At 34.5% G+C, this 25,408-nt stretch overlaps 3 protein-coding genes across 3 annotated transcripts; 2 read left to right on the top strand and 1 right to left on the bottom strand.

The window, feature by feature from the left end:
* The first annotated feature begins 1,865 nt into the window (after positions 1–1,865).
* LOC109193261 (3-ketoacyl-CoA synthase 17-like) lies at positions 1,866–3,331 on the top strand. Its single transcript, XM_019344101.1, has one exon. The coding sequence runs from the start codon at positions 1,902–1,904 to the stop codon at positions 3,312–3,314; it is 1,413 nt and encodes a 470-aa protein (XP_019199646.1). The 5' UTR covers positions 1,866–1,901; the 3' UTR covers positions 3,315–3,331.
* A 9,015-nt stretch (positions 3,332–12,346) lies between these two features.
* Positions 12,347–13,733, top strand: LOC109193262. Its single transcript, XM_019344102.1, has 3 exons — positions 12,347–12,553; positions 12,982–13,092; positions 13,648–13,733. Exons 1-3 carry the CDS (start codon positions 12,385–12,387, stop codon positions 13,707–13,709), a joined length of 342 nt encoding a protein of 113 aa, XP_019199647.1. The 5' UTR covers positions 12,347–12,384; the 3' UTR covers positions 13,710–13,733.
* Positions 13,734–18,813: 5,080 nt separating this feature from the next.
* LOC109193243 (L-type lectin-domain containing receptor kinase IV.2-like) lies at positions 18,814–23,391 on the bottom strand. The gene is made up of 4 exons (XM_019344085.1): positions 22,820–23,391; positions 21,311–22,095; positions 19,606–20,355; positions 18,814–18,934 (listed from the first exon to the last, which is right to left on the bottom strand). Exons 1-3 carry the CDS (start codon positions 23,327–23,329, stop codon positions 19,611–19,613), a joined length of 2,040 nt encoding a protein of 679 aa, XP_019199630.1. The 5' UTR covers positions 23,330–23,391; the 3' UTR covers positions 18,814–18,934; positions 19,606–19,610.
* Positions 23,392–25,408: the final 2,017 nt, after the last annotated feature.

Raw genomic sequence — 25,408 nt, 5'->3', positions numbered from 1 at the left:
ACCATGATTTACCTCTTCACTATCTTATCGGACCGGAGTGTAAAATTCTTGGGTGCGAGGACATCCCTAGAAAATAAGGCAAGCAGAGTTATCATAAGTTACAAATTATTATTATTATTATTATTATTATTATTATTATTATTATTATTATTATTATTATTATTACTAGTAATTCACCCGCACGATGCACGGGAAAAAAATTATGTTATTATAAATATAAATAAAAATTAAAAATATTAAAAATATTTTAAATTATTTAATATAATAATATTTTTGAGCTTCCATTGGTCAAATATTTATTATTTTTATAGAATACAAAATTACAATTAAAATTAAAATTAATATTAAAATTATAATTTTGTATAGTTAATATAATCTCTAATTATGTGCATATTCAAATAAACTTATAGAGAGAATTTACATAATTACATTGATTTATTCTTAATTGTATTTCATCTATATTATAATTTTCACAATACGAATAATAACTAAGATAATTACATTTGGAAAGCAAATTTCAAATTTTGTATGTGTAAATTTAAACTCTAATTGAACACATTTTTTATATGATTATATAATATATAGCTATTTTATTTTTCAAAAGTATATTTTTCTATATGATTATATAATATATAGCTATTTTATTTTTTAAATGTTGTGCTTTTTTTTTTCTTTTTTAATTTTATAATAAAGGATGTTGTGGCATTAATTGTAACATTAATGATTTCCCAAACCATATAGCTTTATTATTATTATTATTATTATTATTATTATTATTATTATTATTATTATTATTATTATTATTATTGTTATTGTTGTTATTGTTATTATTGTTATTGTTATTGTTGTTATTGTTATTGTTGTTATTGTTATTATTATTATTGTTATTATTATTATTGTTATTATTGTTATTATTATTATTATTATTATTATTATTATTATTATTATTGTTATTATTATTGTTATTATTATTATTATTATTATTATTATTATTATTATTATTATTATTATTATTATTATTATTATTATTATTATTATTGGTTAGATTGTTGACTTGGTAACCACAAAATTACAAGTTCAAATCTTAGCAGGAGTTCAGTATTTTGTCATTGAAACGTGAAATTGACTGTTACGCGAGTATAAGAAAAAAAAATTGTACCTTCGTTTCTAACTATAGATATATACTTGGTATTGACAAAGACTATTTATATGGTATATGAGAGCTTTTGGTAATAAATTGTAGAGTAAATGTCAGCCAAGGTCCTCCGAGTTTGGTGATTTCGCCATTTTCAGTCCTAAACTTTCAAATCGACCATCTATGATCCTTCGAGTTTCGAAATCAACCTGCCATAGTCCTTCTGTTAAGATATCCCATCTTAGCCGTGAAAATTAAGGGCAAAGCAGTCTTTTTATTGCAACCACAGCCAAAACAATTCATTTTCCTAATAAATTAGCTCTAATCAATTTCTTCGTACCTTCTTCCTCCCATTTCTCTTGCCGCGACCAGTGTTGTTCCGGAGGGTCCACTCTTTCCCGGATGCAATAAAATGAATTGTTTTGGCTGGGGTTGCAATAAAAAGACTATTTTGCCCTAAATCTCACAGGTGTGGCGAAATATCTTAACAGAAGGTCTACGGCAGGTCGATTTCTAAACTCGGGGATCACGAAGGGTCAATTTGAAAGTTTAGGACTAAAGGTGGCGAAACTACCAAACTCGGAGGACCTGATATTTACTCTAAATTGTATTAAAAGGTCACACATGCATGTATGACTTATTCTAATTCCCCACACCAATAAGTTTCATGACAAATAGTCACCTTAGTGTATAATTTGGAGTGTTCTTTTTCTATATATAGTGCCTAAGATTATTGTTTTTCTCCGACCAACCAAAAAATACAATAATGCCGATGATAAAAACCCTCCAAATATATTTCCTATCCCTGTTATGTTTAACTTTCCTCCTCCACACCGTCTTATCCTACGCCCCTTTCACCGCCGTCCTCCTCCGCCACCACCTCCCCTATAGTCTATCCTGCGCCGCATGCGCCCTCATCTGCTTAGTCTACCACCTTCGCTCCCGCCCATACCCCGTCTTCTTGCTAAATTACGCATGTTACAAGCCGCCACCCCACAGAAAATGTTCGTACAAGGTTGCAGAGACTTTCGTCCGCCGGAACGAACGTTTGTCCGAGGAAACAATCGAATTCATGCGTAACATTTATTTGAAATCTGGATTGGGCGACGAAACCTACGCGCCGCCGTTTATATTTGAGGGCGGTTGTGCTCCGACGCTAAAAGCCGCCCGTCAAGAAGCGGAAGAGGGTATCGTCTCTTCCGTTGATAGCCTCTTGGCTAAAACCCTAATTAACCCTCAGTGTATTGACGCCGTTATCGTTACATGCGGCAGTTTCTCGCCGTCTCCGTCGCTCTCGTCGTTCATTGTGAACCGTTATAACCTTAAACCCGACGTGAAAACGTATGATCTGAGCGGAATGGGGTGTAGCTCCGGCGTGATTTCGGTTGATTTTGCGGCGAGGATTTTACGCGGCAAGCGAAAGGTCCAAAATGCCCTCGTCATCGCCACCGAGAGCATTACGCTGAATTGGTACACGGGGACAAATCGGTCCATGCTCGTCACGAATTGTATCTTCCGAGTAGGTTGCACGGCCGCCATTATCACTAACGACCCGGCCCGGAGACGAGTCGCGAAGATGGAACTCGTCGACTCGCTCCGGACCCACCACGGCGCGGACGACGCCGCGTACAGAGCCGCGTTTCAAGAGGAAGATCGAGACGGTCTCACAGGAGTTTCACTAACAAAAGACCTGATCAGGGTGGCCGGGGAGGGCCTACGTAAGCACATCACAATCCTCGCGCCACGAGTCCTCCCACTGAGTCAAATCGGGAGTTACCTCGTCTCAGCTCTGATAACAGCGCTCTCACCCGGCGGCGGCAAGTCAAAGCCGGCAATGGTGCCGGATTTGACGACGGCGTTTGACCACATGTGCATACACACCGGCGGGAAGGCGGTGATCGAACAAGTGGCGAGGGTTTTACGCCTGAGCGATGACGTGACCGAGCCAGCTCGGATGTGTTTGAACCGGTTCGGCAACACTTCTAGTAGCCTTGTGTTTTACGAGTTGGCTTATTTTGAAGCCAAAAAGAGGGTGAAGAAAGGTGACAAAATGTGGATGATAGCATTTGGGACAGGGTTTAAGGTTGGCAGTCTTGTCTGGAAGTGGATTCAAGATTCAGCACAAGAATCTGATAATCCTTGGAATGATTGCATACAAAGTTATCCTTTGAAGGCTTAGCTTCATGACTTATTACATATTGCTGGATTATTGATGATTGATTATGAGTCTTCCTTATAACCCTAAAAAAATTAAAATAATAATTTAAAAAATAAGAAATAATTTGTAAAAAATACAATTTCTGTATTCTTGAAACTTATTACATTAGCAGTTTACTTACCAACTACTCCAAATTAAACTATTGAATTATATACTTGTAATGTAATTTGATAATAAAGTCCACCGAGTTTTATGTTTATTTTGTTATATTATTTATTTGAGAAATGGACATACTTGCATGCTTAATATGTTCTCTCACAATTTTTTTTAATACTTAGCTGATTTCAGATTCGCAAAATTAATTTTAAACTCTCAAGACTCCACTCCTAGAGTCAGTGTAGAAGTAAATCGCGAGTAGCACAATATGTTCTCCCAATATTCATTATAGTACCATAAAACAATTATTATTTATATTATATGAAAAATTTTAAGATGGTGTTTTGCAACGGATACGACAACTCATAATATGTCTGTTTTCATCCGTCATTGGGTATTGTAGGAAGCATCCCATTAAGGGGATTGTTCACAATTTTTAAGAAATAGATACCAATTTGGAAGAAAAAGAGTAAAGAGAGAGAAGGTTCAAGTGTGTCTTGCACATGCTAGCCTGGGCGCGTAAATGTATTATTATTATTTTTTTTTTTCAGTTTTTGATTTTTATTTTTCTTTTTCCTTTTCTTTTTTCCCTCCTCATTTTCTCTTTCCTAATTACACCTACAAAAACTCCTCAAAAACTACACCAAAATCTCCCGTTTGACGATAAAGGATACAAGCTTTTTACTATCACCTCTAAATTATTTCCATTAATTCCGTGATTAACATATAATGGTGGCATTGCAAGTTTAATTAAGCCGTTTGAGTCTCATTTTTAATATAATTCAATAAATAAACAACAAGTACGACAGGAATATTATTTTTAGTATTACTGATTCTGTAACAATGCAATATCTGTTCATAACTGATTCTGTTATAATACACTATATATTTATAGTACGACAGAAATATTATTATCTACAAAGTACTTGACACTTTAATCTTCTTAGTAAATGCAAAATTAACGGTACAACCTAAACTGTACAAAAACCTTAATTGCCTCGCACAAAATACGTACTATCTACGCGTACGTGGAGCACTTATGTTGGTTGTTGAAAAATAATGAAGTTATTGAAGTGGTCAGCATAGTACTCATACCTAGATCATGAGTCTCATTAATATTTTTTGTCAAGCCTATCGCACTTGCTAGTTGAGATTTATAAATATGCACAACATACAATCATAAAGTGCTAATTAATGAATAAAAATGAACGGACATGATCTCATGAGGTTGGAAAGCTCCGATTGACACAATACAAGTTGGGCGAATCAACTTCCTTACACTAAGGTGGGTGTGCTATTTATATTAACAACCTGACATAATGATGATAATTGATAAGTTATCAAGAGAGTTAACTACATCACGTCCTTCTATTGGGCACTCAGACCAATTATAGAAAATATATTATGTGTACTCTTATTTTTTACTCTCAAAATTTTTTCAGACACAAAATCTTGAATATTTAATGTAAGTATTTGTATTGGGACCCACATGAAAAACGTAAATTATTAGTGTCCGTCACATCATGAAGTAAAATCAATTATTATACGTGTAAATTGTTGATGTGACGGGAGTGTGATGTGATGGTTAAACCGACCAATCAAGTAATGTTAATGTGATGGATGAGAGTGAACTGACCAATCAAGCAATGTTGATGTGACAGGAGTGTAATTTGATGGTCGAAATGACCAATCGAGAAGTTTTGATGTGTCGGGAGTGTTATGTGATGGTCGAAGTGACCTATCAAGCATCACGTAGTGGAGATTGAAAAACCTGCTGATATTGAGATTGGTAAGCTTACTAAAATTGATCCGAGAAGCCTATTAATATCAAGACGAGGAATCCTAGAGTTCAAATTTGTGACCTCCCATTTGGAAGGGCTATAATTATGCTGCTTGATCACAAGATCTTTGACAAGGTAAATGATAATTAATTGCACGAGCTTATTATGAAGGTTTTGGTTAGGGTTTGTGATTACAACCCGACTGCTTGTTTGGTTAACCCGTAACCTAATCATAAATTGTGATTATATATATTCGGGAAAAGGGTCAAATAGACCCTTGAACTTTACTCAAAAGTGCAATTAAACATTCGAACGTGTCATTTTGGGGCGTCTAAACCCAGTAGGCGATTATTCACCCAGAATAACCGGTCATTTAAAATTCCAGCGACGAATTTTTTTTAAAAAAAATAATCAAGGCCTTCTCAACCGGGGAAGACGACCAGCAGTCGCCTTCTCGATTGGAGAAGGCGACCTCTGGTTATCCTCTCCAATGGAGAAGGCGACCAGATCTAGTCGTCTTCTCCAGTGGAGAAGACGACCGGAAAATATCTTTTCGGTGGAATATTTTTTTATTTTTTTTTTGTTTTTGTTTTTAGCGGTGTGAATAGTGATTAACGGCAGTCAACGTTAATAATTTACCGGTAACCTATTGGTTACCAGTACATTAGACTTATTTGACTCATTTTAACAAGTTTGAGTGTTTAATTGCAGTTTTTTTAAGTTCAAGAGCCTAATTGCACTTTTGAGTAAAATTCAATGGTCTATTTAACCATTTTCCCTATATATTCTAACAATTGCCAGGTAGTCCTTGTAATCAATCCTAACTTGAAATCTCTTGATCGGAATTCATGGTTGCTTTATTGTTAATTAATGTATCATTTTTCTTGTTTCCTTACTGGGTTCTAATATTCAAGGTTTGATGTCACTTAACCAACTCAAATTAAAAACAAAAAACAAAAAAAAAAAAACAAAACAAAACAAAACAAAACAAACAAACAAATAAAAAACAACCACAAGTGTTGAGAACAAAAGAAAATTAGTTTGATTATTGTCAATACCATCTTAGTCGAGCTCTTTGCACATATATAGAGTCTTTCTAGTCTTTCTAGTGCGATGTATATTTTCTGTGTGGTTTGCGAACTATTACACATGAGTAGAGTTTACCCACTGCATATCCTTGTAAGTGGTTGTAGGTTTCCCTAGGTATAGATTGATTTAATATTGATTCAAAAATAATTTGGCCTCGAAAGGGATGGGCAAGTGAGTGGAGCATGATTTTCATATATACCAAACGATTATGGGTTTGATTCTTGCTTTCCGTATAATTTGTGAGCTATAATACATGAATGTGCAAACCATAAGATAGTGGTGGCAAGAAACATGTCATTTATCCTTTTGTGAACATAATGAATCGGAGTGTTTGGTTGGCATGAATTGTAATTCATTTGCAATGAAATTCAGCAGAAAACTACATTGTTTTAATTTGTTAGAGGGAATTACAATTTAATGTAATTGAAATTCATACCTCTCATATGAACTGGAAAAATGTACAAATAGGCTATTGAACAATTTGGGGATAACAATTAAGCTACCGAACTCGAATAAGCTTCAAATTGATCCATGAACTTGGAAAAAAAAAAATTACAATTAACATTTTTAACAGGCTAACAACAAATTTTTGCTGATTAGGATGCCATGTGTATTTTTATTTTAAATTTTATTATTATTATCCTACTTAAGCATTTGATCATTACTTTTTAAAAAAAAACTAAGATATTTTTTAACTGCGCAAAAATAAGAGCAAATGTGCCAGGGCTACATATACTAAAGGGAAAATTGTAATTTATGCCCCTCACAAATATGTCAATTATCAATGTCACTCCTGAATTATCAGTGGTGTAAATGTTGCCCCTCAATTTTCAAAACGTGACATATATTGCCCCTCCCCTAATATGAAGAAGGAGAAAAATTATTGTCGACGGAAGGAGAATAATTGAAGAAAGAAAAATTGAGGAAAACAACGTGGTATTCGAACAAGAAAGACGACGGGTAACCACATTTACATCACTAATAATTCAGGGGAGGGGCAATATATGTCACGTTTTGAAAATTGAGGGGCAACATTTACACCACTAATAATTCAGGGGTAACATTGATAATTGGCATATTAGTGAGGGGCATAAATTACAATTTTCCCTATACTAAATAAAAAAAACTAAAAATACGTCGAACGCTACTTGTTTAATAAAGAAGATAAACGCAGATCGACGGGGAACAGTCATGTCCTTTACCTCTCCTTCCACGTCCAAATATATTCAATATTCAATATTGAAATACGTATGGGATTTGAAATGCATATGCAATTCTTCATACTGTTCAATAAATTCAATTATATTGGACTAGATATGTAGTATCTTTCTCTGATCCTCCATTTCACTCCTAAGGGATATGTAGTATCTTTCTCTGATCCTCCATTTCACTCCTAAGGGGCGTTTGGTTCAGATTATTATTATCCTAAATGCTTTAACAATTGTTAGGTGTCAAATGCTTAGCTTTTTTTTTAGAGTCAAATACTTATGATGATGATGATGATGATGATGATGATGATGATGATGATGATGATGATGATGATGATTGATGATGATGATGATGATGATGATGATGATGATGATGATGATGATGATGATGATGATGATGATGATGATGATGATGATGATGATGATGATGATGATGATGATGATGATGATGATGATGATGATGATGATGATGATGATGATGATGATGATGATGATGATGATGATGATGAAAATAAATAAATAAATAAATAAATAAATAATACACATGGCATCCTAATCAGCAAAAATTTGTTAAACTGCTAAAAGTACTAATTGCACTTTTTTTCCAAGTTCATGGATCAATTTGGAGCTTATTCGAGTTCACTTAATTGCTATCTCCCAAATAGTTCAATGTCCTATTTGTACTTTTTTCCAAAGGAAAGGGAACAAAAAAGAAAATGACATTTTTTCCTTGATTATTATTATTATTATTATTATTATTATTATTGATGAATTGATGAATACCCAATACCCCTCCATAACCTCCCAATTAAATACCTTATTAACTACCCATAAAACTCCATTTATACTCATTTATCACCCATTAAGGCCCACTAACCACCCATTTACTACCTCTTAACACCCATTAAATCCTAAAAAAAAACAGCCTATTTACTACCCTTGAAAACCCCCCACCCATGATCTTTTCAAGAGATGACTCCATCTCTCTCGGCAGAAAAACAACAACAACATGGACTACAAAAAAAGGCAAAAATTCCGTCGCTAAATCGATTAGCGACGGAATCGGTCCATCACTAAAAGTGTCATCGTTAAAATTTTGCGACGCAGTCTTTTTCGTCATTAAATTTAGCGGCGGCTTTTCCGTCGCTAAACTTAATTATATCTGTCGCTAATTTTCTTCCCGCGATAATTTGAATGATGAAATTTGTTAGGAAATAGCGACGGAAATTCCGTCGCTAAATGTAACGACGGATATTCTATCGCTATTTTATTTCTATAGGTGCCATTTAGCTACAGCTTGGAGATGAAAATATCCGTCGTTAAATTTAATGACGAAAATTTCCGTCGTTATTTCGTTGTTATCCTTTATTGTTAGGAGGTATTTAGTTATGGATTTACTACGGTTTTTGTTCGTCGCTAAATTTTTAATATTTAGAAAAGAATCTACCAATTAATTAATATCACATACATGTATTAATAATATAATACTTCAATAATATAATTGCAAAATATATTATAATAAGAAATTAAATGTCAATAACAATAACAAAAGTATAGCATTGTAAAGTGTTACATTGTTAACCAAATATATTAATACACAATATAATCTCCCCTAAATTTTTAACATTTGAATTAGCATAATGCTCAGTTTGGCACTCACTGCAAAATGTGCTACGAACAACTTTTCAAAAATCGCCAGTTAATATTAATTGGTGAAGATTATAGACAAACTTCATGTGCACCTAAAAAGACAATTAGCAAATTTGATAGTTAACCCAAAATTCAGAAAATAAGGCATTGACATGCCAGAAAATGGAAGCAAAGAACTCTGTTATCAAACGGATACCTCAAGAACTTCATCAAATTCCACAAGACTCTTTCTTATGCCAAAATATAAACATAAAATTTGGCCTTACAAAATTTAGCGATACGGATTATTCAATCCGTCGCTATATTTAGTGACAAATTCAAAAATCGGTCACTAAATTGTAGCAATCATATTTTTACAATTTTTGGAGTTAGCCGTGAATAATTCGTCGCTAATGTGACACTATATTTTGCACTAAAGTTTGCCGCTAAGATTAACTATGTGTTTAACGACGGAAATATTCCGTCGCAATATCCATCGCAAAATACCTATTTACTGAAAAAAATTAACATTCGTCGCTAAAATGTTACTATTCCGTTGCTATAGTAGCAACATAAAATTTCCATCCCTATATTAGCAACGGAAAATTTCCGTCGCTAAATCCGTCGTTATATAGGTTTTTTTTTGTAGTGATGTACAAATATGTATCACAAGCAAAATAGAGAACTTTTGGCATGACACCGCCAAAAAGACACGTGATTTTCACCTTTTGATTTATATTTACTGTGTCAATTCTTGTTTACTGTGTCAATTCTTGTTTCTATTTCTTTTTCATACTCTATTTTCCAATGATCTACTATCTTTCTCGATTGTGTTGGACCCCGGTTGACTGTCCAAAAAGTAGCAAACCAACAATTATTATTATTATTATTATTATTATTATTATTATTATTATTATTATTATTATTATTATTGCATAAGAACATTTTTGTTTTTATATCACTTCTTCTCTTCCCATTCTTTATAATTCTATTTCACCATATCAAACAATGAAATTTGAATTTTTATTTTATTCTCATCTTATTCTTTTCCTACTAAATTACAATTCATTTCCTCTCTAATTCGCTCTTAGCCTCCTCCCAACCAAACGCTATGTTAGTAATAATTCATAACTGTTTTGTGTATAACATGGTCTTGTTAGAAGTTAAAGTTCAAAGTCGAATGTTATATTACATCAGGGAATGTTAGATTGTTGAGAATGTTAGATTGTTGGAAATGTTAGATTACTGAGAATGTTAGATTCCTGTGTTTGGTTTAAAACTGAGGTATGTAATATAAATCTGTTTGGATGAAGAGTTAATTTTTTATGATATGATGATGATTTTTACTTGAATACTATATATTAACCTATTTTTATGTATTTTAATAAATTTAAAATTAAAATAAATAAACAAGACAATGGTAAAGTATAAAAGTAAATGATTTAAAATTAATTAACTAACAGCACGTTTGGTTCACGGAATGAATTTGGAGGGAATAGAAATGCTATTCCACATGGAATGGAATAGGTAAGGAATAGAATATGAATTGTATTCTGTTGTTTGGTTGGCTGAAGGAATAGACTTTAGTAATTGTATTCCAGTGTTTGATTGGTTAAAGGAATAGAAATGGAATAGATTTTAAAGACATAAATACCCTTATACATAATAATAATAATAATAATAATAATAATAATAATAATAATAATAATAATAATAATAATAATAATAACAACGAATATGATTATGATATACTGAATGTTATATATATATATATATATATATATATATATATATATTATTTTTTTATATATTTATATATTTATTTATTTATGTTTATATTTGTATTTATATACATGTATATGTATGTGTGTGTGTGAGAGAGAATAACAATAATAATAATAATAATAATAATAATAATAATTATTATTATTATTATTAGTATTATTATTATTATTATACAAATACATATTTATTTTTATATTTATTTTCTCACTTATCCCACATCGGTTGGAGAAGTAAGGAATGGAGCCTTGAGGCTCCTATAAAAGGAGTCTCAAGGCTCCATAATTTCAATTGCAATGCTCATCCGCTAGGCAAGCTTACAATGCTCATCCACTAGGCATGCAGATGAGCAGACTACTTAATTTAGGAGCCAAGACTCCATAATTAAGGAGTCTTATACATTTATTTTTTTTTATTTTCATATATATATATATATATATATATAATAATAATAATAATAAACTGTCACGGTCGATTTTTTGAGAAATTACTTTTCACACACACACACACTCACACATTTTGTAGCGTTTGCAATTGGCATTTTGAGAAAAAAAAAAGTAATTTCTCAAAAAACCGACCGTGACAGTTTATTATTATTATTATTATATGTATATATATATATATATATATATATATATATATATATATAATATATATATATATATATATATATATATATATATATTTTGATAGATTGATGGATAAAAATTATAATTAATTAAATATATACATTTATATAATACACTATATTTATTAAATATATATATAAATATTATATAATGTGCAAAGGGTATTTTTGGTATTTATGATATAAAAGCTATTCCCAAGGGCATGGGAATAGCTAATACCAAGGCCCCCCTAGGAATGGCTATTCTCCTTGCGAAGGTAATAGCTCATTCCTAGGCATGCTATTCCCATGACAAAATAATCCAACCAAACGATGGAATAGGTCTATTCCAAGGAATGCTATTCCATTCCTGACCTATTCCATGAACCAAACATGCCATAAGAGTTTGAACAATAATTAACTAAAGCAATGGATTAAAAATGACAAAATTAGCAGTAACACAAGGGAATGTGAGAATACCTAAAAAAAGAGAGGGTATCTAGCATTCCCTTGCAATAGCTAAAAACCTTATGCGGATGTTACATTTTCAGAAAAAATTACATAACTTGAACCAAATATGAAAATATTATATTACCAAGCAAATATAACATAGGTTATCTTATATAATCTGAACCAGTGCTAATTTGATCCTTATCCCTAAAAAATATCATACCGTATTATTATTATTACAAAATTTGGGGTTCCAAATGAAATTATTCCTTTTTATTTATTTATTTGGTTTTTAAACCCGTTATAGCATACCGAAAATAACCGAATCTTCAACTCCAAATCTGACTGAAATTCATTCTGCATTTCTTCCCCCAAAGCCGTTAATCATTATGAGTAGCAGTAACAATTCACTGACGTCTTCGCCGGCAAGGTCTTCAATATCTACGACGGCGATTGTCGGCGCTAACGCGACAGCGGCGGCGTCTCTGCCTGTTGACGACTACCACTTCCCCGCCGATCTCATATCAATTCAAGATCGAAAGGACGAGGCTCTTCAAGGTCAGTCTGTTGAATCCCCATTTTGGATTATTTTATGTTCTTGATCATCCAGAGATTCAGAAATTTCATTTTAAAGGCGTTCCATAAGCTTGTTTCTTTACAAATGATATTTAAAATATGAATAATCGTATAAACAATTTTGATTTTTTCTCATTATTGTTTAGTTAATTTCTGGACTCCTTGTGGATTGTTTGAGCCTTAGGTCCAGTATGCATCCATAATTAATTCCAGGTTTAATTAGCAGATTTGGCATGTATAGTTTATGTTTCACACTTATTTGAGTAATAAAATACCATAATCCTCATTTTGATACAAACTTATTACTTACCAAAACTATAACTTCAGACATATGCCAATGCTAAACAGCAAAGGACATTTCCCAAATTCTGTTTTTTGTATATTGCATAACTTCTGACATATGTCTTCAGTTCTCAAAACTGATGTGATGGTTGCACTCAATAAAGTGGCTAAATCGCTTGATGAAGATAGTTGGATGTTTGATGGACCTCGGTCTCGTATGCACCTTATTTCAAGACCAGGTATCACTGCGCAAAAAACTATAGCTAGTAATGAACCATACATGACTCTACTGGGTGCTGGATTTGGTCATTTACCAGTCTCCGTCCAACAATTTCCCCTCTCAGCACCTGCCACCTGGCTCTGATACCACTTGTTATGATTAAGCGTTTACCACTACACCAAAAGCTATAACTAGTAGCGAAGGTGCAACTTTATTTTTCTTATACCACCACACATTTTCGAGAGGCATAGTGCTTGACTTGGCCCTTCATGCCTCCGCCCAACTGTAACGATCCAATCTCACTTGGATCCTGCAAGTCTCAACTCGTATTGATTTCCAGCATGAAAGGGTTACATTTAGAAACAATACTCTGATAGATCGCTGCTTTACTTCTGTTCTGTTTGATGTCAAACTCATTTTCTACTTTGGGTAGTTTTTTTTTTTTCTTGGAAGGGAATGAAAATTGAACCTAAAACCTCATACAGGAGTCATAGGCTTATGTTGCTAGACAAGTAAATCTTTTGTTGTTTCAGATTTCTGGTGTACAATGTTCTTATTGATTAACCATTGACAGGTAGTTTTCTTCAGAAGCGGATAGATATAGCAAAAGGGCAGAGTTTTGCACCACCAAAATGATGGGAAAAAAAAAAAAAAAAAAAAAACCTCATAAGCAAGATAATTATTTCCTTTTTTAATGTAATTTAATCTTCTTTGGGGGGGGGGGGGTGTGGGGTCTGCTTTCTACAGTTTTTGTATGTAATTTAATTTTTTTTTGGGGGGCGGGGGGGTGTTCAGCTTTCTACAGTTTTTGTATTTTTAACTGCTACTATGGGTGACAAACACTTAGATGTCAATCAAGCTTTGTGCATTGTGACATCGAGAAAGCTCAAAAGTAAATCAACTTAGGTTATTCATAACTGATTGGCTCAAATTAATAAGATTAAGAGTTGAACTTGAAACATTGTAATTACTAAGCCAACCACTCGATCAACTCAACTAGGATTGCCCGTGATTATTGGCATAATGGTATGCAACCAACCTAATAAGGTTTCCTTGAAGATGAGGGCATTCCCTATCATTGTGACATTTGCCCTTAGCTTGTTTATTGGGAATGTAGTAACAAAGTAAACTACCACAAGTCAAAGAAATGGTGCTCTAGATGAAAATAGATTAGGTATTTAAGTGATACCATTTCAAAAGATTAGAAAGTTATAAAAAGAGTTAATTCCATTTTTGATCATTTATAGGTGACAGTTCAATTTTAGTTATTTCTTTTTTTTTTTTTTTATCGAAATATTTCCTTTTGGTCCTAGTATTATTGTGACATAACCAATTTTGGTCTTCTATCAACAAAATTGTTGAAATTTTGTCAAATTGAATGACATTTTGATCTTTTTAATACAAAATGCGTTGACCCATTATATTTTTTATGTTTTTTTTTTTTGAAAAAATTCATAATTAAAGAGCGAAATGCCCTTATATTTAATGGAATTTTAACGATTTTTCTTTATAAAGAACCAAAATTGGTCATGTCACAATAATACTAGAATTAAAAAGGGATGTTATGATAAAAATAGACTAAAAGTGGACTACTACCTATAAATCTAGGACCAAAAATGAAATTAACTCTTTATCAAAACATATGAAGAGAAAATTCTATATGATAATATATCACGGGATTCTTGTTAAATTGTATTACCAACTCATAGACTAAAAACTTTGGGTTGGTCGGATTTAACAAAGGAAGTCAATATTTATTTAGAAGCTTGTCAATCAATATTTATTTAGAAACTTGTCAAATCAATATTTACTAAGAAACTTGTCAAATTGTTGCATAATGCTGCATTAAATAAATATTCAATGATACCGCATAAGAGTAGAAACAAAGTTAGGTGGGACAGAGTCCTAATACGAGTTAGCTTGAGAATAGGCTACCGAAACTAGAAAGCGAGTAAAATACGATCGTTTGAATATTCATAACCAATAATTCTAATTTGAAAATGCCTAGTACCCCTAGCCTACATTTATCACTTATAGATGTGGCAAGTTTTAATTGATTTGTTTTTTTCTTTACTTCTTTTCTATTTCATATTTTAACTAATTATAGCTTACCACATTAGGAAGTGACAAGTTTGTGAGTGGCAGGTGTAGAGGTGCTAAGCATTGTCCATTATAATTAGGTACACTATTGGAATTACTTGGAATTTTAACCACTAAACAAGCTTTCCGACCATTTTTGGGATTCACAAAAATTATTTTCAGTTATTTTAATTTGACCACTACTATAAAAATAGTTGTAATTTCTAACTACTTTTTTGATGGTTGAAAAGTTTAGTTGTATAGGATGTCAATATGAACCCTAATTTTCTAACTATCAATAGTCGAAAAGATTTTTTTTTTTTTTTTTAAAGGCATGCTTGCCATTAGATTATCCAACAACCCCAACAAAAGATACTAAAAATCAAATTTTTTTTTTTTTTGGTCAGAAATACAAAATTCTAATGGTTACCAGCCTCATGTAGAAACTAACTAGGCTTTTAATTGTTGGAAAAACATTCAAAAGTGTGATGTTCAAGAGACTTGTTGTTCATATTGCTTTCAAATGAGTCTTTTTATCCACCTTTTAAATTACAAATTTTCTACGAGAGTTTGAAATATTTTGGAGGGAAAGTAAAGGGGAAACCCACGCGTGCCGCCATCGCCTGCCTGGCTCGGTTCGCACGCGTGTGAGGCGTAGTGTGACACTTTTTTTTTTTTTAATTTATTTCACCCTTTATTCATTTCTGAGATTTTCGCAGACTTTCCCATCCAGAATAATTATTTTCGTAAACAATTTTCATCTAGAATAATCTTATTAATTTTCGTGGTCATGTTCTTGCTTCTGTTCCGTTAATTTTGCTATGTTTATGGCTGGAATATAATTGGGTTAGACAGTTATATTCAAGGTTGTAAAAATCGGTCTAGGCGCCTCTAGACCGTGGCGATTTCTCCCCTAGGCGCCGGCCTAAGTTACTGGCCGCCTAGGCGTCCGCCTAGCGCCTAACTCGGCCGATTTGGCCGCCTAGCGTCTAAGTTAGTCGAGTGAACTCGTCCATTTCGGTCGAGTTAACCCGATCGGCTCGGCCTATTTTTATTATTATATATATGTGTGTGTGCGCGCGCACATACATATATATAATATGACATATATACACTCGTAGACTAGTTTGATACTTTGAATCTTTGGATGATTGAAGTATTTGAGTATTTTTAATTTTTAATATTGTTTTAATGTTTTTTTTTTTTTTTGAAAACCATTGTTTTGATGTTATGACTTATGAATTATCATTAATTCATTTATTTGGATGTGTTATTTGATTAAATCTTGAAAACAACCTCATTAAAATTGTCAAACTGCAAGTCTACTACTGTTTTTTTGGCGCCCGCCTAGATTCCGCCTAGGCGCCGACTAGACCGCCTAGGCGCTAGGCGCTGTCCGGGCGCCCGACTAGCGCCTAGCACCTACTGCAACCATGGTTATATTTGAGACTATATATACCGCCTTCCCTTGAGCTCAGAATCATCAATTCACTTCTTTTCTTCTCTTCTTCGTTCTTCTCTTCCGTCTGAGCACAAAGTTCGTCAAGTTCTATCTGCGTATTAAGTGTGCTTGTTAATCGTAGTTAGTCGTGTACCGGATTTAAAGATAGCACAGTCTCCAAAAATTACTTTTAAGGTAGTATTTTGTACACGACACAAATTTTCCTTTACGATTTCCTTTATTCTAAGCCAGCAGTTTTTCACTTCAACATTTTTTCTTAAAATTTCCAACATTACTTTCCAACAAATCAAAAACAAGCTAGGTAAACAAACCTATAGAATTTTTGTAGTTTTTGCTATTTAGACCAAAAAAAAAAAAAAAAAAAAAAAAAAAGACCATTGAATTTTCACATAACCAAGATTTTTGAATTTCTATGAGGAACCCTCTCACTTTGAGAAATTCTCTCAGAGATTCATATTTTCTAAATAATCTATGAGGTTCTTCGTATAAATAGAAATTTTTTTTTTGGGTAGTCAGATAACTTAAATTCAATCATGTGCATTCAACCTAACATATGCCTAGCTTAGCTTCCTTGAGGATGAGGGCATTTCCCAACATAATAACATTTGCCCTACGTTTACTAGAAATGAAGTAAAGAGTTGCATCCATGGTTATTGCATTTTTTTTTTTTTTTTTGAAAACAATGGTTATTGCATTAAGTTGGGATTTTGACATTTTGTCAAGCTAATAATGAGTGAGCAAGAAAAAAAAATGTTGTCAATTAACTTGATTCGCCTAGCAGGTGCGTGAAAGGTACACACCGGTTGGATGTGCTTGGTGCACCAAACATGCATGATATGAGATATTAGCCATTATTATTATTATTATTATTATTATTATTATTATTATTATTATTATTATTATTATTATTATTAATTTTCTCAAGCATTTAATTACCTAATTAAAGAAAATTTTGAAAACACATCAATAGCAATCGTTTTCATTACGTTTATGACAATACTATTTTTTTTACGCGCTTTACACGAATGAAATAATGCTCAATGATTATTTTTAAATAAGTATTTCAAAGTATAGTATTTCAAAGTATATCAATGCAATATTATATCGGAGATGTTCATGCATAAGTAAATAAATATTGAATTTGTTTATTTAAATCGATAATTTAAAATATATATAAATGCAAGATAATATATGAGAGATTGATTACCTGATTGGCACTGTGTTGATTGTGTTGTTATACTTGATTGGCGAGTACTGCTTGGTTCCCTCGTATACACTACTTCCTAAACTTAAATCTAGTCCAATCTATCTATGAACATCAAGCTGGGAAGGAATTGTAAGTAGTAACAGCTATTTAGTAATGATTTCAATTAGGTGGTAAGAATTGAAGTTAATCAAAGTTTGTTCTCATAAAGTTAAAGAATTTAGGATTTCATATTATAATAACTAAATCCTTGCAAATCTACCACCTAAAATTGAATTTGTACCTGAGATCGATATAATTTATGATTTCACAATGTCTTTTTTTTTTTTTTATTAGATTGTTTTGTGTACAGTCCAAACGTACAATCAGCTATTATTAACTATTAGTTAACTCGATCAGCTATCAACTACCAGCTATTACTCATTTGCCAAACATCCCATAGTGTGCCATTATTGGCATCAACCGTGAAGATACCCAAAATATGAGGACACCAAGTGTTCAAAATGTTTACAATCATAAAACCACACATTGGAATTGGTTATAAGAAATTCAAATCTATTACCATTTTAGCATCCCAAATTTTTTGGTTCTATCTGTTCCCTGTTTTGTTGCACCCTACATCCTGCAATAAGTGATAGAAAACAACAGTCTAATACAAACAATTAGATAAATAAATAGTAAAGAAACCAAGCATGAATATAGGAGTAATTGAAAGCAAAAAAGAAAAAAAAAAAAAAAAAATTAGCTATCGCCAATCGAAGAGTCCATTTGAAATCAACCGCATTATATCGCAAATCGAAGACTCCAAAGTTAAATCACAATAAATATCAAACAACGCGTATAAACAAACAGACAAAGACGTTCTCTTTGAGCGGGGATTGGAGCCAAAAATTGTGATCAGACCATTCTGCTTTATTATAGTTATTAATTGTGGCCAGATCATTCTGCTTTATTATAGTTATATAAGAAGATAAGAAGATAAGATAATAATTGTGTAAAATATCAAAGTTTGGACTATTCAACACTATGTACTAATAATTGTTGCTACTTGCTAGGAAAGTGTGTTGCATAATGTACAATGATACATCGTTTTCAGTTCTGCATCAATCACCGGACCACCGCTACCGGCCACCGAAGAGAAGCGGAGAAGCTCATCGGAGAAGAAATCGTCGCCAGAAATGGAGAGAAGCTTATCGGAGAAGAAAGAAAAGATAAGTAAAATAACTAAACTACCCTCATTATTTGACCTATTGAATTTTTCCGGTGAGATTTCGCCGGCAATTTGACGGCGTGACCAAAATTGATAAAAATTGCATAATCAATGTATTAAATTAATATTTTTGAAAGTCAAGTGTTGCAATTTACACAATTCCAATAGTCAGTGGACTAAAATTGAATTTTTTTTTTTTTAATGTAGTTTACATCCCTTTTGTGGTTGCGTGCTATTATACAATCAACACTGCTGGAAATTATGAAATTTCCGACCATCTGAAAGTGATCTTAAATCAAGTTGAAAGCCTTGTTCCGACCACTTTTGGTATCAGGAAAAATCTTTGTTGCTATTTCTGACCACTTTTTGTTTTAAGATAACTTTCAGGTGGTCGGAAATTCCATAATTTACAGTAGTGCAAGTCACTAAATTTTAGCTATCTATTTAGAAAAATAAAAATGGTGTAAAATATGAAAGTTTGGACTATTCAACACTAATAATTGTTGCTAGGAAAGTGATAAAATTGCATATACTGTACAATGATACATCGTTTTCAGTTCTGCATCAATCACCGGACCACCGCTACCGGCCACCGGAGAGAAGAGATTCGGCGACGGAAGTAGAGCCGGAATAAAACCCACTACTTTTCATGGAAGATTTATGCGACAATACAAAAGAATCAAATCCTTCGGCTCGAGAATACATGATGTCATGGCTACTGGAAATCCCCATGGCTGACAGCTCCGGCAACTCCCCGTCACCGTCCAAGTACTGAACCACTTGCCGGATCGTCGGCCGGCGGCCGGAATCTGGGTGAGAGCACAATAACCCAAGCTTCAGAACCAACTCCGCTTCACCTTTCGCATAACCCATACCCAAATTTTGATCCATCGCTTCAACAACATTCCCTTTCGCCCAACACGAAAACACCCAATCCACCAACACAAAATCCTCGGACTCTTTCTGAGGTTGTATGGGCCGTTTTCCGGTCGCCACCTCCAGCAAAAACGCACCGAATGCATACACGTCGGTGCTCGTCGTCGCCTTCCCGGTTCTGGTCTGCTCCGGTGCAAGATAACCTAATGTTCCGACGATATGCGTCGTGTGTGGGTCTGTTCCATGATCATACAATCTCGCTAATCCAAAATCTCCAATTTTTCCATTAAATTCATTGTCCAGTAAAATATTGCTAGCTTTTATATCTCTATGGATCACGACTTGCTCCCACCCTTCATGTAAATACAGCAGCCCAGAGGCCACTCCTTTCACCACTGCAAACCTGCGACTCCAGCTTAGAATGTTGTCGTTTGGTCGGTTGTATAAATACCTGTTAGTATAATATTTGTATTGGTGTTAACCTTAATTATTCTAATAGAAAATGATATAATATATACGAAGGGTATTCTCTACAATATACGGTCTTAGGCAGTTCCAGATTCAAATTCTATACCTAGTCTATTGGTTTAAGTGGAAGAGTAGATCAGAGGTCCTCCAGTTAATAGCTAGTGTGTGGTAGCCAAAAGTCCCTCGACCCAGTAAAAAATGATGTATTTATAGTGGTAGTGGGAGAGACACGTCCCGGCTCAACTGCATGTGCGGCATGTGGAGTCCATGCACGGGTCCAGGCTTGGCCTAAGGGGCCTTGGCCAAATACCCTGATGCTTATGAGCGCACTGCACTATGCAACGGGACACCAGTAGGTCAGTCCGACCTAGACAGGTCGGGGCGTCAGTTAGTCGGTACCGTGACACTGCCCATGAACGTAACCTTCAATCCTGCTCGGTAGCTAGGCACTACAAGGTCAAGAAAGCTCAAGCTTTAGGTCGGTCGTGGTCGGGTCAAGCTCAACCTGCTCAAGGTGTCTGGCACCGACCATCCTATACGCACAGGGTCCCGGGAATAATATAATCCCCATCAGAAATAGGGATATTGATAATAAGTTAATTATTGATTGTTTTGAATACAATAATTCATTAAGTAATCCTCCTATGAGACCACCTCAGATATTTTTATTCATGAGTCTGTTCGGGTCAAGATCGGAATGTAATACTTACGCGGGAGAATGTAATATTTTTCAGTATAAATATTAAATTTAATTTTCTTCATGAATCCTTGTTCTTAAGACGATTTCACACAAATATTTGCCTAATTTATAACACAAACGACTATACATATGTACTTTAAAACTTATTGTATTATATATAATTCAAAAAATTAATTTAATATTAAAATTTATTAATTTGTGAATATCAAAACTTACTTGAATTTTTTTCAATATATACCTGTCTAGACTTCCATTGGGCATGTACTCATACACCAAGAACAGCTCCCCTTTCCGGCGGCAATAGCCCAGAAATCTCACCAAATTCCGGTGGCGCAACCGCCCAATACTCACCACCTCCGCCACAAATTCCCTTATCCCTTGCTTTGAATCATGGGACACTTTCTTCACTGCAACTTCAACCCCTATCGCAGGTAATAAACCTTTGTACACCGACCCAAACCCCCCTTTCCCCAACAATTCACTCTCTCTGAACCCTTTGGTCGCCATGTACAAATCCTTGAACTTAAACCTGTGAGGCCCAAACTCCTGCTCCCAATCTTCTAGAACCTCTTCAAATTTCTTCCTCCTCCCAATAACATAAACTGCAGCGAAACCTAGTACTGTTAATGCCATGAAACATAGTATTGGCAGACCGGTTTTGTAAAACAATGGCGTTTGTTTTCGACCCAGATGAGGAATCTTGGGTAGCTTGGAGAGATCTAGATCTGTGGCTCTTCCATTCATCTTGAAGCTCCACCCGGCAACATAGAAATCAGAGGTCAACTCTGGGCCTGTGGCGGCGGAGAATCCAACGTAGGATTCTTTAGCTAAGACTAAGGAAATGTCGAACGAGAAAGTCAAGAGAGGAGTACTAGGTTTTGGGACTCGGAACGGAGCTAAAGTAACGTTAATCTGGTTGGAAAAACCGTCGTAATCAATCCATGCCTGCAATGGATGCTCGCTTAGAAGTGTTAAGTTTTGAATCCTGCCTTTCTTGTCCACATAAGCAACTCGTTTCTGTACCTGCGAACAAGCATACAATCCAACTATCAATTTAAATTTTTAATTGGGAAAGAACATATACTCTAATTAATTTGCTATCAAAATTAACCCTATGTGAAAAGTATCAAAAGTAATCGAATCACATACGTGAAGGCAGTGTTGCAAAAATTTCACCTAAATGTCCATTAATTCCAGACTAAGCATTAGACGCTGGCCAACGCCTACTGTATCACCATAATAGGTGGCCGGTTTAGGTAGTTGACCAGCTAGACACTTGACTAGGCTGTTTAAGCACGGTCTAAACCGCCTAAGCGCGGATCGGACCGTCTAGGTCTCTTAAGTGCCCAGCATCTAGGCCTCCTAAACGCCAATCATTATTGTGTGGATCATGGTCCACACAAGATGTGTGGACCATATTTTGTATACAGTAAAATAATGTATATTCAGTACAAAAATAATGCACATTGTATTCAAGAGATGTACATTATTTGTGTACTGAGTGTACATTATATTATATAATGTATATTCAATACAAAAATAATGTATATTTAGTATATTAAAAATGTACTTTCTGATATGATTCACACAATACTATGTAGATCATGACACACACAATAATTTGCCCCTAAACCCCGATTATCAACTTATTATGCTATTAGTCAAAAACCCTTTTACAACTCAAAAATACCCTTTTAGTGTCTAACTTTCGTTAGTAAGAAATAGCCAGATTTTCAGGCAATTGTACCTTAGACTCCATGTCGTTTATGTCGATTCCGACATGATCATCGGTGAGGTCGTGAAACTTGCGCGTCTCAATCGCGTCGAACTCAACGGCGAAGATCCGGTTGCTGGAACTCCCCTTGCTGCTGTCGTTCATGAGGCCCATGAACTGTCCGGCGGCTCCGACCACCGAGAGGTTTGTGGTCGGAGAGATGACAAACGCCATGCCGTGGCCGGCCTTGGTGGCGTACAGAGGAACCATGGCGAAGACGAAGGTGGTGGAGAAGGAGGAGATGTTGTTGAAGTTGATGGGGTGGGTGTAGAAGGCATGGCCGGTGGAGAAAGTGGTGTCGTTTGTGAGCTGCAGTAAGGCGGCGTGGGGTGATAAATGTGCGAGGCCGTCGAAGGTTATGTCGGTGGTGGAGGTGGGGAAGCCATTGTAGGTGAACTGTGTGGTGTCTGAGGCGGCGGCTGCAAAGGGCAGAGTTAGAGGGCAGAGAGAAGAGAGAAGTACAAGAATCATAAGAGGAGGCATGGCTAAATATCTGCAACAGTGGAGGAAGAAGATGGAGTTGAGGAGAACTCAAGGATGTTTTGTTGTTTAAGGAGGATCAAACATGTATAAATATTTTATTCATAATTTAGTATTAATTTTTTAGTATTAGTATTATAATTTATCTTGGTCCGACTCGTTTTATACAAGTTTATTCCTATAAATTGTGATTTATTTTTTCTTGAAATAATAAAAATTATTACTTTAGGGGTGTATAAATTGTAATTGGCTTCATTTCGTCTTCAATGGAGAAAAGTCTCCCATTGAGAATGTAGTAGATCCAATAGGTCTCACCTTAACATTTGGTAAGTTTGGGCTCAATTTCTTCCTTTTTAAAAATAAAGTTTAATAGTGTAATTAATATAGCTTTAATTCATGATTCCATAGCCTGGGGCAAATTATGCTGTGCATCCGTATGCACCATGCATGGTGCATACGGATGCAAAAACGACGTCGTTTTAATAAAATGCGCGTCTCCCCTTTAAAAAAAAAAAGTAGGTTCGATTTCCAGCAACAACATATGAACTAAAATTCCATAATCGATGAACTATAATTCCATAATCGATGAACTATAATTCCATAATCTAATCTATGAACTAAAAATTCCAGAATGAATGAACTAAAATTCCATAATCTATAAACTAAAATTTCAGAATCGATGAACTACAATTCTATAATCGATGAACTATAATTCCATAATCAATGAACTATAATTCCATAATCTATGAACTAAAATTCCAGAATCAATGAACAATATAATGTTGTTGCTGGGAATCGAACCTGATTTTTTTTTAAAGGGGAGACGCGCGTTTTTTAATAAAACGACGTCGTTTTGGCATCCGTATGCACCATGCATGGTGTATACGGATGCACAGCATAACTATTGATAGCCTTCGGCGTAGGTAACTTTTCATGAAGCATGAGTACATGGCCCATAATTAACCGAGTTCTATCATGCATACTTTCTGATATGACAAACAAAAATTAGTTATTTTCTGGCAATCTCCCTTCTCCGCCGGTCTCTCTCGCATCCTTGTTCGACAGTAGCAATGAACACCCAAACACCATCAAACATGAGCACCTCTCACCATACAATTTCCAAGCTAAACCACTGCCACGTCCATGCAACCGAAGGAGATGCTCGTCAAAGCTGATTTTGTCGCTGCCCGTCGTTGCCGTCTCTGCCTCTTCGCTGATGCACACCAGTCGCCGTTGACGAGAAGAGGCAAAGTCTTCGCCGATGGTATAATAAGATGTATCCAAAAACAATATCTAGCAAAGTTTATTCCACCAGAAATTCGTAATCTAAAGTGAGATTTGCTTTAATTTGGGTGCACAAATTCTCTATGACCAATAAATATTTTCGGTGGTGGCCTTCTCGGCGGAGAAGGTAACCCAGATCTGGGTTACCTTCTCTGGTTGAGAAAGCCACCACTGTGGTGGCCTCCTCGACCGGAGAAGGCAACCCAGATCTGGGTTGCCTTCTCTGATCGAGAAGGCCACTAATGGTGGCCTTCTCCGGCGAGAAGGTGACCACAGTGGTTACCGGAGTCCGTCAACGGTCGTCGGTCACTTTTTTGTTTGAAAATACGTCAGAAAATGGTCGAATCTTCAATGACCTATGATAGTAGGTTATTTACTTGTATTTGAACTTTATTGCATCAAAATATATTGTTTATGGGTATAATTACACCTTTTAAAAGGAGCTAATTGACTCTTTAACAAATGTTTGAGGGTCTATTTAAATCTTTTCCCTTTTTCAAATCTCAAAACAATTCGGAATTCGGAAACGCTATTTCCTATTGAAATTTTTGAAAGGTGGATTGAATCATCTTATGGGGAGTAGCGAGTAGGTTAACCTATTGAAATGTTGACATCAAATTCTTACCTAATAAAATACAATTAGAATATTTGAAGTATTTCAATTCCAAGTACTAAGACAAAGATACAATGCATAAACATCCAAATAACATAAATGCAAAATACTTGCATATCTACCTTCTAACTCTTCTTCCCAAAAGGTTGAATCTCAATCCCAAGGGCTCCCCACATTCCGATGCA

The sequence above is a fragment of the Ipomoea nil genome, unplaced genomic scaffold, assembly GCF_001879475.1.
Source record: "Ipomoea nil cultivar Tokyo-kokei standard unplaced genomic scaffold, Asagao_1.1 scaffold1848, whole genome shotgun sequence".
Lineage (NCBI taxonomy): Eukaryota > Viridiplantae > Streptophyta > Magnoliopsida > Solanales > Convolvulaceae > Ipomoea > Ipomoea nil.
The sequence above is the reverse complement of the archived record's forward strand: the minus strand, read 5'-3'. Positions and strand labels throughout refer to the sequence as shown.

What these genes read in the sequence shown, in the direction of transcription:
- LOC109193262 (XM_019344102.1), top strand. Translation starts at nt 12,385, where the DNA reads ATGAGTAGCAGTAACAATTCACTGACGTCTTCGCCGGCAAGGTCTTCA. An exon ending in AAAGGACGAGGCTCTTCAAG is followed by an intron (nt 12,554 to 12,981) that starts GTCAGTCTGTTG and finishes ATATGTCTTCAG; the next exon opens with TTCTCAAAACTGATGTGATG. An exon ending in GCACCTTATTTCAAGACCAG is followed by an intron (nt 13,093 to 13,647) that starts GTATCACTGCGC and finishes AACCATTGACAG; the next exon opens with GTAGTTTTCTTCAGAAGCGG.
- LOC109193243 (XM_019344085.1), bottom strand. Translation starts at nt 23,329, where the DNA reads ATGCCTCCTCTTATGATTCTTGTACTTCTCTCTTCTCTCTGCCCTCTA. An exon ending in TAAACGACATGGAGTCTAAG is followed by an intron (nt 22,096 to 22,819) that starts GTACAATTGCCT and finishes GCTTGTTCGCAG; the next exon opens with GTACAGAAACGAGTTGCTTA. An exon ending in CCCAATGGAAGTCTAGACAG is followed by an intron (nt 20,356 to 21,310) that starts GTATATATTGAA and finishes TTATACTAACAG; the next exon opens with GTATTTATACAACCGACCAA.
- LOC109193261 (XM_019344101.1), top strand. Translation starts at nt 1,902, where the DNA reads ATGCCGATGATAAAAACCCTCCAAATATATTTCCTATCCCTGTTATGT.